Source organism: Lycorma delicatula, chromosome 1 (assembly GCF_047948215.1).
Source record: "Lycorma delicatula isolate Av1 chromosome 1, ASM4794821v1, whole genome shotgun sequence".
Classification (NCBI taxonomy): Eukaryota; Metazoa; Arthropoda; class Insecta; order Hemiptera; family Fulgoridae; genus Lycorma; species Lycorma delicatula.
The window spans coordinates 128,158,613-128,171,615 of record NC_134455.1 but is presented as its reverse complement, the minus strand read 5'-3'; the positions used below and the strand labels follow the sequence as shown (position 1 = coordinate 128,171,615).

General features: G+C 30.8%; 1 protein-coding gene across 6 annotated transcripts in view; it reads left to right on the top strand.

Annotated features, from left to right (window-relative positions):
- gro (TLE family member transcriptional corepressor groucho) overlaps positions 1-13,003 on the top strand; it is a 246,007-nt gene that overhangs the window by 134,974 nt on the left and 98,030 nt on the right. For 5 of the 6 annotated variants that reach the window (XM_075360879.1, XM_075360871.1, XM_075360861.1 and 2 more), the window contains exon 4: positions 8,905-8,949. The exons of the other annotated variant lie outside the window; for it this stretch is intronic. In XM_075360879.1, coding sequence (XP_075216994.1) covers positions 8,905-8,949 — 45 coding nt within the window. The remainder of the gene's footprint in view (positions 1-8,904; positions 8,950-13,003) is intronic. 6 annotated transcript variants of the gene reach the window in all.

Sequence of the window (13,003 nt, the reverse complement as noted above, 5' to 3'; positions counted from 1 at the left end):
TCTCTTTAACTTTCCTGTATGCTCCGTCTGTTTTACCAATATTCATTTCTCTTTCCACTACTGAACACTTTTCATTAATCAACTCTTCTTTCGCTAGTTTGCACTTCCTGATTATAGTATTTCGTAATTGTCGATAGTTTCTTTTACTTTCTTCATCACTAGCATTCTTATATTTTCTACGTTCATCCGTCAGCTGCAATATATCGTTTGAAATCCAAGGTTTTCTACCAGTTCTCTTTGTTCCGTCTAAGTTCGCTTCTGCTGATTTATGAATTTCCTTTTTAGCATTCTCCCATTCTTCTTCTGCATTATCTACCTTATCTTTTTTACTTTTGATTATTTAAATAATAAATAATTGCTGAATTAATTACTGAATTTATTATTTAAATACTCAAAACATTACTATGTTAATTAGGTTAATTAATCAAAATTAGCGAGCGCAGGTTAGGTTTGGTTAAATTATATTTATAAAATAAATAAATATAAATGATTATATTGAATGAGTTCCTATCATGTTCACAACTTGATTTGGCGAGGATAAATTATATTTTAAATGAAAAATTTTTTTGATTTTAAAATTATTTTTGGTAAAAAATCAAGGAAATATAATGATTTTTCAGGGAGGTTTGGGGTAGGGCCGGAGCTTCCCGATTGTTACAGTATACGCTCATAAACTAAACTTATAATTTTACATTCCAATAATTAAAAAAAAAAAAAATCGAATAAAATGTTACCTTTTTTCTCGCCGAAAAATTGTTTATTTTTTTTTCAACATTATGATTATTTTTCAGTTGATTTGGGCAAGAATTTTTACGTGGCATAAAACGAAAAAATGCTCCTTTCACATTATTTTTGACATTTGTATGCGATAAAATAGAATTATTCTTTTTTTCTTAACGTTAATGTTCTTTTTTGTTATTTTTACTCTTAGCAATTTATTTGTATTACTGATAAGCCTACTTATTCGTTTTTGGGGATAGAACAGTATGGAAAAATCATTATCTTCTGAAGACAGATGCTGATTAAGACTAATTATTAAATGGGTGTTATTAGTTGAATACAGCCTACTGTCTTTCATCCTCGGTCCAACTACCAACTTTTATTATAACTACCTTACTACTTTTTATTTTTAAGCTACTATTTTGAAGTTGCCATCATCCATTCGAGTAAAGTTACTGCATTACTGCTTTTTACTAGTTCAGGTTTGGAACTGTCGATTTCTTAATGAAATGTTTACAAATAATAGAAAATGCCATTTATATATATGGCGTTACAAAATTTGAACAACTCGGTCAAGTCGGAGTCTAGGTTACTCTGCAACAATCAAAACGTTTATGTTGTAAAATAAGTAAACTATAATGATCAATTAATAAAATGTAAGTGATTAATTCATCAAATAATTTATTTGACGAAATATATTTTAAGCGCGCGCACACACACACCACACACTTTTGTTAACCTTACAGGCCTAAGGTTACGAATTTTATGGGTTTCATATTTTTGTGTATAGTTAACAAACAAACTGTTTTTGTTTCATTCATGACAACATTTCACAAAGGCAAGAGATAGAGAAATATTTCCTCTTGGTACCGCATTCTTTTTTGTTACATTTCGTTTCTACTTATTTAGTTTCCTTTGACTGCAAATATGTGTCATTTGCGGACGAACATAGTTGTGCGAGTAATTTAAATCACACGACAGAAATTGTTGCTGCTTTCGGTTCAATACATTCAAGAGTTATTTTTATAACATTTTCTTTTGTATGATCTGGATTAGGATATATAAACATAGGATAAAATCGAGACGACTTTTTCCTTTCGAAAGATATTACGAAAACCCACTACTGCGAGTATGTTCTACCTACAGTATATTTCTATCATCGGAAGTAATTATTCATCGATGCCAACCGTCAAAAAGTGATCTCCACGAATTTTTCTTCTTTTGGTTAAAATAGAAGCGCTTTTATTTCCAGTCCGTCATACTGTAATAACAATTTTTTTACATAAATTTTTCCTATATAATTCGGTAATCATACATTGTACTTTTTCGATCTCTATGTAAACAGGACGATGCGTAATTTAATTTTACATCATCATCCTTCCACTGCATCTTCTAACTCTTAATTCGATTCCAAATACTGGCATTTTCAACGTTAATTTTTCACAATAAAACTAAAGTTTTATTCTGTGTCGTTACTTGTTTACAAAAGTTGTTCATCTCTTATAAATTAAAAAAAAAACTTATCTTCTTTTTTTTTAATCGATCTTTCGTAATGAGCAAATTAATGATACATTTACTCACTTAAACATAAACACTATAATGGAAGCAATTCTTAAAAAATTAAATCTCTAGTTAAGAAAACTTACTGGAAGGAAATAAAGAAAAATAATCTAGTAGACACAACAAACGGGTATTGTGGATAATCTGACGAGGTACAGCTCACTCCGAAAACGAAATATAGCTTTCTCATGCATCCCTAAGCCAAGTTTACTAGCGAAAGTGAGAAGTGAACTCTTCCCATTGTCTACCTCAGTCGAATATACTATTGCATATCAGCATAAATAAACTTATTTGAATGCAGATAATATTCAGCACCTTAGATGTCACCAGCCTATTCTCCTCACGAAATGTCAGTTTAGTGAACATTACTCGCTGTAAAGTTTACTCTGATACTTTCATGAAAAAGATCTGGACATAATATTTAAACAATAAATTAATGTATTCGTTTCTCCTGAAGAATAGTGGAAAATATACGAGTGATATCTCTAAAGTAAAGACCGCTGGGAAATTTCTCTCCTTAAAGTTGGCGAACCTGTGTCGTTCATGGTCACTCTAGTAATTTACACACTGCATTGTTGTCTGTAAGTTGTCGCGTTGTAGTATCTTTGATTGCCTGTGAGTTATTACGTTATAAAATGAATAGGAAAATCTATGTTGCCGCCGACTGTGAAATACGTGGAGTCATAAGTTTTTTAAACCATCAAAATGTTCAGCCGGCCGAAATTCATAGGTAGTTGGTTGCTGTGCACAGTGATAATGTAATGAATGAAAGAAACGCCCGAAAATGGTGCACGATGAAGAACGTTCGGGGAGGCCCTCGATAATCATCGAGGACTTGTTGAAGCGCGTCGATGATGAAATCAAAAAAGATCGTCGCTCAACGATTTCCGACCTGGCTTTCTTTTTCCTAATATTTCAACTGTTATCGGTCGCATTGTTCATGACCATTTAGGCTTCAGAAGGGTTTGTGCACGTCGGGTGCCGCACGTCTGAACGGAACGCCACAAAAAAATCTGAGTGGGATCTGCTTTGTAATTTCTGATGCGCTACAAAGAAAAAGGTGATGAGTTTCTTAATTCAATTGTTACCGGCGATGAAACGTGAATTTCACCAGAGAGAAAACGGCAGTCAAGTGAATGGCGTCATCCTCGATCACCAACCAGACCGACAAAGATCAAGCCATAGACATTTGGACGCAAACTGATAGTCACAGTCTTTTGGAATCGGTTTGACATACTGCTGATCGTTGTCATGCCAAGTGGAACGATTATAAATGCAGAAGCCTACTGCGAAATTATACGTAAGTTAAGGCATTCAAAATCCGCGACGTGGGCGGTTGTCTGACGGCGTCGACCTGCTGCACGATAATGCGCGTCTGAGACGTGCTTTACCGAGAACATTTGGATGGGAAATTTACGATCCCCCACCATATAGGCCACTTAACTCCTTCTGATTACAATTTCTTTGGGAAATTGAATGAATTTTTGAGCGGTAACCAATTCGCGGGTGACGATAAACTTGAAAATGCTGTTAATCGGTGGATAGATCGACTGGCGGCAGAAGAATACGACGAGGGTATATTGAAGCTGGTGTATCGCTACGATAAATGTCTTAATTCATGTGGCGATTATATAGAGAAATAGTGTAAGATATGTAGTTGAAGAGAAATAAAATATATTTATAAAGTTTTCAGAATGAATTTTTTTTTTAATGAACGGTCTTTACTTTAGAGATAACCTCTCGTATTGGTACACTACACAGAAAAGAATATACGAAGAATTTTACAGCCGTTCTCTGATTTTTAATGACTTTCCTAAAAACTTTCATGTGGTGAAGATAAAAGTTCTTTGACAATAACCATTGTTAGATGACTAGTGTAAGTTTGTTGTAGTCAAATAACGTTATTACGTGTATTTGAATGGTTCTGTCATTTATTTTAATAATTTACAAATCATGCTTCGTAATGTGTAAATTATAAAAAGTGTTCATTTTAATTATTTTTTATTTAAAAGTACAATAATTTGAAAACTTATTCATTTTCGCGTACAGAAAAAAAATAGTTTTTCGGTGTAAAACTGACTGTGTGAACAAGGATCTTTGTATTACACGAAATTCTGTTACAGAATACTATTCGTTGAGATTTTTATTTATTTATTTTCTATTAAATAATAACAGTTTTATATATATATATATATATATATATATATATATTTTTTTTTTTATTAACGATTTAATACGGTTTTGTTGATTATAAATGAAAGATTAATAAACGTAATAAATTCTTTATTAGGTTTAAAGATTAAAGAAATATTCGGCTAAAGAGAAAGCAAGTTTGCTATAAATTTATTACAACGTGGAATTACATAGAATTGAACATAACTCTACGAAAAATAACTTTAAAATAAAAAGATAATTTTGTCATGAGACCACTTAAATGTTTGTTTCATAGTTTGTTCTTTAACTGTTATTTATTTCTCCACCTTGACTATATTAAATATAAATTGATTGCAATAAAACCTTTAAACAAAATTTAACCTTCTTTAGAAACTATTTTATTTTCGGGTTCTACTCGATCGATTAATGTGTCCCCATTTTTCTGTTGAATTTAAAAGTCTATAAATTGGCCTGTTTTGGAGTTTTTGACTATTTTTTTAAATTATTTATGAAACTTAACTTATTTATTTATCTTTGTAAGCATGACGCCATTTTTCTTTTGGGTGCTTCTCGCTTCGAGTTATTACACACCACCGTCTGATGGTATATTATTATTTATTAGCATAATCTAAACGGTTACAAGCGATTCTTTTAAAATAATTTGAAATGCCTGTTATTTTTAATGTAATTTACTGATTACAAAAATATGAAATGTAATTTTAAACTTATTTTCTTAAGAGTATGATTGCTAGTGTTTGAACAGCATTATTAAATATTTTTTACGTTTTTATCCCAACGTGGATAAACTATGAATCAGGAAGGTAGAAATAAGACTTGAAAAAACTCTTCGATAGAAATATAAATATTTTATTTTTATTTTTGAGATTGATCTGTTTCGTAACAGGTTGTATAAGATATAAGGTGCGTGAGAAAAGCAATGAGACTGACATTTTACTTACCAAAGTTTTTATTTTTTTCAAACAACAATATTATCCCCTTCAAAGTAGTTCCTTTGGGCAAACACCGACGTAGTCGTTCCCACTCCTGGTAGCAGCGATGGAAGGCTTCAACTGGTAGGGTTTTTAACTGGTCGATCACAGTCTTTTGAATGTTCTCCAGAGTTCCAAAATTACGTCCTTTTAAGACATGCTTCAATTTCGGGAAAAGAAAAAAGTCACAGGACTCGAATCAGGTGAATAGGGGGGTTGAGGAACCGTAGGAATGCGTTTTGAGGTCAAACATTCGCTGATGGAAATGGCCGTGTGACACGGGGCATTGTCATGATGAAGCATCCACTTGTCTGCAATGTCTGGTCTCACGCCAATCACTCTTTTCCTGAGCCTTTCAAGGACACCATTGTAAAACACTTGGTTGACAGTTTGCCCTGGAGGAACAAATTCTTTATGCACGATATCCTTACTGTCAAAAAAGGAAATCAGCACCAAATTCTTGGTCATTATCAATCCTCTCAAGAAGATCAACGCACTCTGTTCTTCGATTTTCCTCCTGTTCCGTTGTGAGGTTTTTCGTCACCGATTTCGCACAAACCTTTCGCATGTCCAAATCGTCTGTCAAAATTTAATGTACGGTGAAAGTGTTCAAATTAACTGTTCACTCATTATCCTTATTGTTAAACGACGGTCTGATCTCACAAGAACCCTCACACGCTCAACGTTTTCGTCAGATTTTGAAGTTGAAGGTCTCCCTGAGCGAGGTTGATCTTCAACGTGTACTCGGCCTTCCAAAAATGATTCGTGCCAGCGGAAAACTTGTGCTCTTGATAAGCAATGTTCCCCATAGGCCTATTTCAAGTTTTCAAAGGACTTTTTCGCGGATTCCCTAAGTTTAACACAAAACTTGATCGCACAACGTCGCTCTAAATTTCGATGCAACATTTTCGTAACACACAACAAAAACACAACTTCACTGATGGCGCTGTCAAAAATAATGTCTTGGGTGAACGGAGTTGAAACTCGTACCGAGCATGTGGAAGGGATGAACAATCCGGTCTAGCACAGACAGGTAGAACAGCGTTGTCAGATCACTCGCAGTGTTACCAATCTCATTACTTTTCTTACACACCTCGTAAGTATTGCGGTAAAATTACAATTTGGTGTTTGGTCTTGTTCACCCTGTCTGGTCATCCATGACAAAATCCAATATATGAATCTTGAACACGTGAAGCATTACTTTGTGATTTTAAGTATTATTAATTTTTTTTTTGAAGCATAAGATAGTATAAAAATGAACAAGCGATTTTTCATTAATGTAATCTATTATGACAACTGTTCTATCGGTTATAGCTTCTTCTTTTCTATCTCTTTACTAGGAATTTCTGGAGCATTAACGTAATTTCTTTAAATTATTAATTTTTTATTAAATTTTGTAATTGTATTTTGTTTTGCCAGTCTTCAGTCATTAATAATTTTAAAGTAAATGGTTGAAAATGATAACTGTCATTTTAAGATGTGGAATCATCTTTTTTCTCTACTAATTATCATTGATTTCATTTTATTAAAAAGCTTCTTTTAAAATCCAAACAGGTATTGCCAAGATAGTATCCACCTTGGTTAGGGTAATTACTCTATGTATTTACTGCTGGATTAAATAATAAATAAATATAGACGTTTATCACTTCATAATTAAATACGATCCTCTAATATTTGAATGAATAATACAAGATTATGTATAAGTGTATATAAATGCATTTAATTATTCCGTAAGTGATACATTATTCGTTGAGTTCATGAAGATTGATAGAAGAAGATTGGAACAAGACTGACTGAATGTAATGCAGAGCCAGCTTATATAGTGTGTACAAAGCCGCTGAATGCATCCGAAAGGAGCTGTTTGAACTGTACAGAGCCAAGTGCAGCTGACAGGAGCTGAGTATGCATTGAGTCTGAACATACTGCGTGGTAGAAATCATGTGATAATTTTTTTGTAGTATTAAAATGATATATTACAGTAAAAATATGAAATGATAATAATGCTTGATTTGTAATCTATAATTATACAATGTAATTAATGAATAAATAAATTATATATTATAATATACATGAATACAATGTATAATCTATATGTGATTTACAAACATGTAAATTAAATTATAAATGCTAATACAATATTTATGAGTATGTTAGCAATCTTAATTTATGCAGGTCTAGCCTTTGCCTGCCATGATGAATCATAATTGGACAGATTGGAAAGAATTTGTTTGTGATAGTGGTAGTACATCACTATATCCGATATAGCTTTGTTCATTGTTTAAATGTTCTGATTGTGGCCTTAAATCTTGTTAAGGATTACGCTTATTATTACTATCAATATTATTATCATTTGTATTAATGATAAGATTTGTTTTTTGTACACTCCTGGTACAATTTCCTGTGTTGTGAATTGAAGGTTTTCGTTGGTATCTGTAGGTTTTTATAAAATCAAATTTTTTTTTTAGGGGCTATAAAGGAGCCTTTGCCTTTCAGATACCGTATTTGTCTATGCTTCAATTGAGGAATATTCTCTTGAGATAACCTATGCAATCTATTTTGATAAATGCTGTCATCTTGTTGCGACAGATAGTTATGATTATCATTGATATTTGCATAACCTAATTTTTTCTTAGAATATTGTTTATTATTATTGTAGAATTGTTTGATTGATACCTTAGGTTGTGGTTTCTCAGTAATTAAATGTCTTTCGACATTCAACCCTTATTTCATCTGGATTTGTGATGCCGAGAATAGCATGAATCATTTTCTTTTAACTTTCCTTCGATTATTTTTTCTTCATTAAATTGCCAACACATGATATGTATGATTGAACTCTACCAATTTTTCTCTGTGTGATTCTTAGATAAGCAATAAGTATTAATTTCAGAGTTATTACTTTTTAATTTAGAATCAATAGTGTGTTCGGAGCTGCTGCATTGTCAGGAGCCGAGTGCATCTGTAAGGAGTTGTGTGAACTGTATGGAGCCGAGTGTGAACTGATATAAAGACCTTTAAATTTTCAAGTCCTTAAATAAATTTTTAATAACATGCACTGAGTCTGAACAGGTATATTATTCTACACATCACGTATGTTGATAATTGGGCAAAATAATCAGACAATTCTTTTGTTCCTTAATAATTTTTTGACTAAACAGATGAGTGAAGTAAATTTTTCCTGTGGTTTGTATTAATTATGGTCGATCCATTGTTGTAAATTAGTCATAGAAATGTTATCTATGTCAGTAAAAAGTGACAGGTTTTTTGTCGTCTTAAATTTTTAATCTTCTGAATTATGCAGATCTTATCTGGTAATGTTAAAAGTTATGTATAAAACTATTTTTTGCGGTTATATTTTAATTGGTGGTTGAAACAAAATACCTATATATTTATTGGTATTAGGTTTTTCTGAATGTAATATTTGTTTTATGCAGATCTGTTGTATCATGTATTTTTAACTTTGATGTTTGGTGTTTTGTTCCAGTATTATGAAATGTCGTACGGATTAAATGTTGAAATGCATAAACAGGTCAGTTTATTTATTTGTGCCTATCTAGGTATATAATTGAAATAATTATATATGTGTAATTGATAGTATTAGATTTAGGATTTTCATTAGGATCTTGTGCCACTCCTTATGAAAAAACAATTATGTAAGTCGTGGTATAAATTAAAAAGATAATTATAGCCAATGATTCAATCACACGCAAATTGTGGTTAAACAAAAAAAGTAAGAATAATCTAGGAGGCTTAATTTTATTAGCTATAATGTTAAGTGAATCCTGCAGTATAAGTATCCGAACAAACAAGTCAACTGCAGTGTGTAAAATGAAAGATGAAGCCATGTGTCTTAGTGAGAAGTCAAAAGAACTTGACTTGTGTCTCATTGTTAATACTAATTTTGCTAACTTAGCAGAAACGCTTGTGAGATTATCTTTTCTGAAGAATAACCTTTTTTATTTTTAAATTGCATGAGCAATTTAAAAATTATAGGTCTCAGGGTAAATTTTATTAAAAGTTATATTTGGAACGATTTATTTTAAGTATAGAACATTAAGTAATTAATAAAAAAGAAAGCAGCTTGAAAACGAATAATGAATTAAATTTTTGTAATTTCTAATTGATGTGATCAGATATGTGTAAAAGTTGAATCTATTTTTCATAACGTGCAGTATAATTGTGTGCTTTGAATTAGTTTTTATAAATTACAGAAGATAATTGTAATGGAGCATTCCCAACACAGGATCTGGTATATAGACAAGCTGTTTACTGTCATGCTGTGCCACAGCCATACTTCATTACATTGATTGTATTTGTGATTAATTGGTCACAGTTTAAGTAGACTGTGTATTATCAAGCTAACAGCTAAAATCTTATCACTTTATTAAATATAAAGTGTTATACTACTTATAATTTTTAATAACCTTCAAGTGTAAAATACCACTTATCTTTTCTTAATATTGTTTCAATTTTAAATTCATCATTTATTCAGACAGAATTTCAAAATTATTGCACAAGTTGTTTTTTGATAGTCTGAAAATTATGTAGAGGGTGCTGGAGAAATTTAATTAATATATTTTGTTAAATTCAGTTTTTAAAGTGTGTGATTATGAGTAGTAATTAGAAACTAAAATAATATTTAGAAATTATAACTAGGTGCATAGGTCTTAATATCCGACTGCAAGCATCAGTTATCCAAATGCATACTATGTTTAATTTAAAGGGAAAGAATGAGGTTGTAGATTTAGCAGTCCTAGGTATATTTCGATGATTCTTGAAATTCTAGAAGAGAAACGGTTTTTATCGGTGCATTTATTTTGAAATGTTTAATGAAAAGCATTGAATATTTACTGTAAAAACTGTCCACCTGCCAGGGAATTATCTGGTACTAAGATATTTTTTCTCGGTTATTGAGACAGCAAAGCAGGTAGATCATTTTTTTCTCACCATATAATCCTTTTCCTTATCCGTGATATTTTCTTTGTCATTTTTGGTTCTGTAAAGTCAGTCTAACTCGCTAGGTTAATTCTGAGTTGCTGGAATCTGTTAAGCCAGCTTGTTCTTAACCATTGCATTACCAAGTGGGATATTCTGACTACCCCAGATTGATTTTTTCCCTATAATAATTTTATCTGAAGAGCTGTTACTGATGGTTTCATGACTTTATCCTAAATTGATTAAAATTGTATTCACACTCATGACTGATCCATTTTTTCTTTGATTTATAATTATTATTGACAGGGTATATTTATATTGATGGGTTGTGAGACTACCCCGCTTTGTGTGAAATGTCTTATCTTCTTATTTGTCAAAAATGAAGGATTTACAAAATATTTCTCTCATTCATCTTTGTTATTTAATTTTTCCAATGTTGAGTTTTACCATACATCACTTGTTTAGCTCAAATAACAATTTTTGCTCGACAGAAAGAAAGAAGTTCATTCTTCAATATTTGGTTTCACAAATGACTTGAATGTAGTTTCTTATGTTCCAAAAAGGGGCAAGTCGGTAATCTTACTCTCAATTCAACATCATGAGAGGCAAGTGAGTGGTGAAGAAAGTGAATATAAACTTGAAATAATACTCCATTACAACAAAACTAAAGGTGCTGTAGATAATGGAGACAAAATGGTAAGAGAATACAGCTGTGTTAAGAGGAACCAGGCAGTGGCTACTAAGACTTTTGATGGAGATGGTAGATATTGCAGCACTGAGTGCATATATACCTAAGATTTTCTGAGTGGCAGGAAAGTATTCAGAACCGACTGAAACTCTACATGACTGAGCTGGCATTTGGACTCAGCAAAGGTAATATTGTGGAAAGAGCTAGAAATATCAACAGTCTTCGAGATGCACTGAAAGCATGTGGTATTAAAATTCCGACATCAATGATTCAACCCCAGAGTTCTAAGTTACCAACACCACAGCGATGTCAAGACTGGAAGAGGAACAAAGATCATAAAACAAGATTCTGTTGTGTAATGTGCAAGAAACCTGTTTTATAATATACACAGAGAAGTACATTTTGTGAAAAAATGTACTTGAATGAACAGTTGAAAATTGTTATTTTGAGAGCAAGTACTAGTTTACTGCAATGACAGCCAAAATGTATACATTTTTAATTTTACAGGTGTCAATATTGAATTTTTCTTGTGAATGGTATAAAATTTATTACTTCAGTTAAAGTTACTTTAAATTAAATTTATTACTCAGTTTAAGTTTACTTCAGTTCAGTTTAAATACTTTTAATAATTTGAAAAACTGTATTTCAATACTAAATAAAGCTATGCATTGAAAGTAACAGAATATAATAACAAATATCACAAAATAAAATTTACAAATGTAAATCACAAAATTATATTGGGGTAGTAAAAATACCCCGCTTGGTAAAGTAAAGGTGTCGAGAAGTCTGAAAACGGGAGGATTAACATGATTTGGTGATGAGAAGCTACCTGTGGGTCAAACTTGGGATTCAATTTCTTGTGAGTCTAGATATTAGGTAAAGAGGATTTAGATTCAAATATATTAGAAGCACCTTACGAGTAAATTCAAATTTCTTAACCCCTTCTATAATACACATTATATAGATTAATGAAATTTTTCTCTCAAAAAAAAAAGAAGTTTATTATTAAAAACTTTCAACTTATTTTTCTAGATAAGGATGCATCCCTTCTGTATCTGTTACTTATGTGATAACTGTATAAATCATTATCTGTATGTCCGTCATTATCTGTACTCGTATTTTATTTGTATCAAAATTTATTCTATTATGATTAACATAAATTTATTTACAAAAACCGATTTCTCATTCTTCACTGTTAGAAAAAGAAATGTATTCTAGTTTAGTTTACTTAAATTTTTGAAAAATGTTTTCTCTTGAAATTAAAACAAAATAGTTTATAATATTTTGCTTAATTTGTATCATTTATAATATTTTAGTAGGTGTAATTATGCAATGTTATTTCAATAATGTTATTATTATTATTAACAGTGTCACCAGCAAGTTTTAATGCACATATGGATTAGTGAAGATAATTTTGCTGTAGGGTTTTAAATAACATCATGTTTTATTTATTTGTAGAAATTAATGTACCACTAATTCTGGTATTATGTATTAATGCTATTCTTCTCTAGCTCATACAAAAGTAGCACCTTTTTTTTTAATAATTGTGTCTTTCTAAAAAATAACCAAAGGCAATTTTTGTTGTATTTCTCACCTCTGGAAAAAGTTTTTATTTTTAGATTATTATTTTTACATTTGAAATTTTTGCCTATTAGTTTAATTATTTATCAGTTAATGCATTCTTATTATGCTTGTAATATGGGTATTTTTAATTTTATTATTATTATCATTGTTACTTTTAATTTAAAAATGTTAAAAAGCAGCATATTTTATTTTAATAATTCAGAGAAAAATCCCTAGCAGAAAAATGTTCGAGAACTATTTAAAAAAATTAAAATTTAGAACTTGTTGGAAATTTTAATTTTGTAATAATCATCAGTCAGTAGGTAAAGACGAATTAATATTGATATGCTAAAGTATCATAAAATCAGTAATTTAAAAAAAATATATAAAAGTAAAT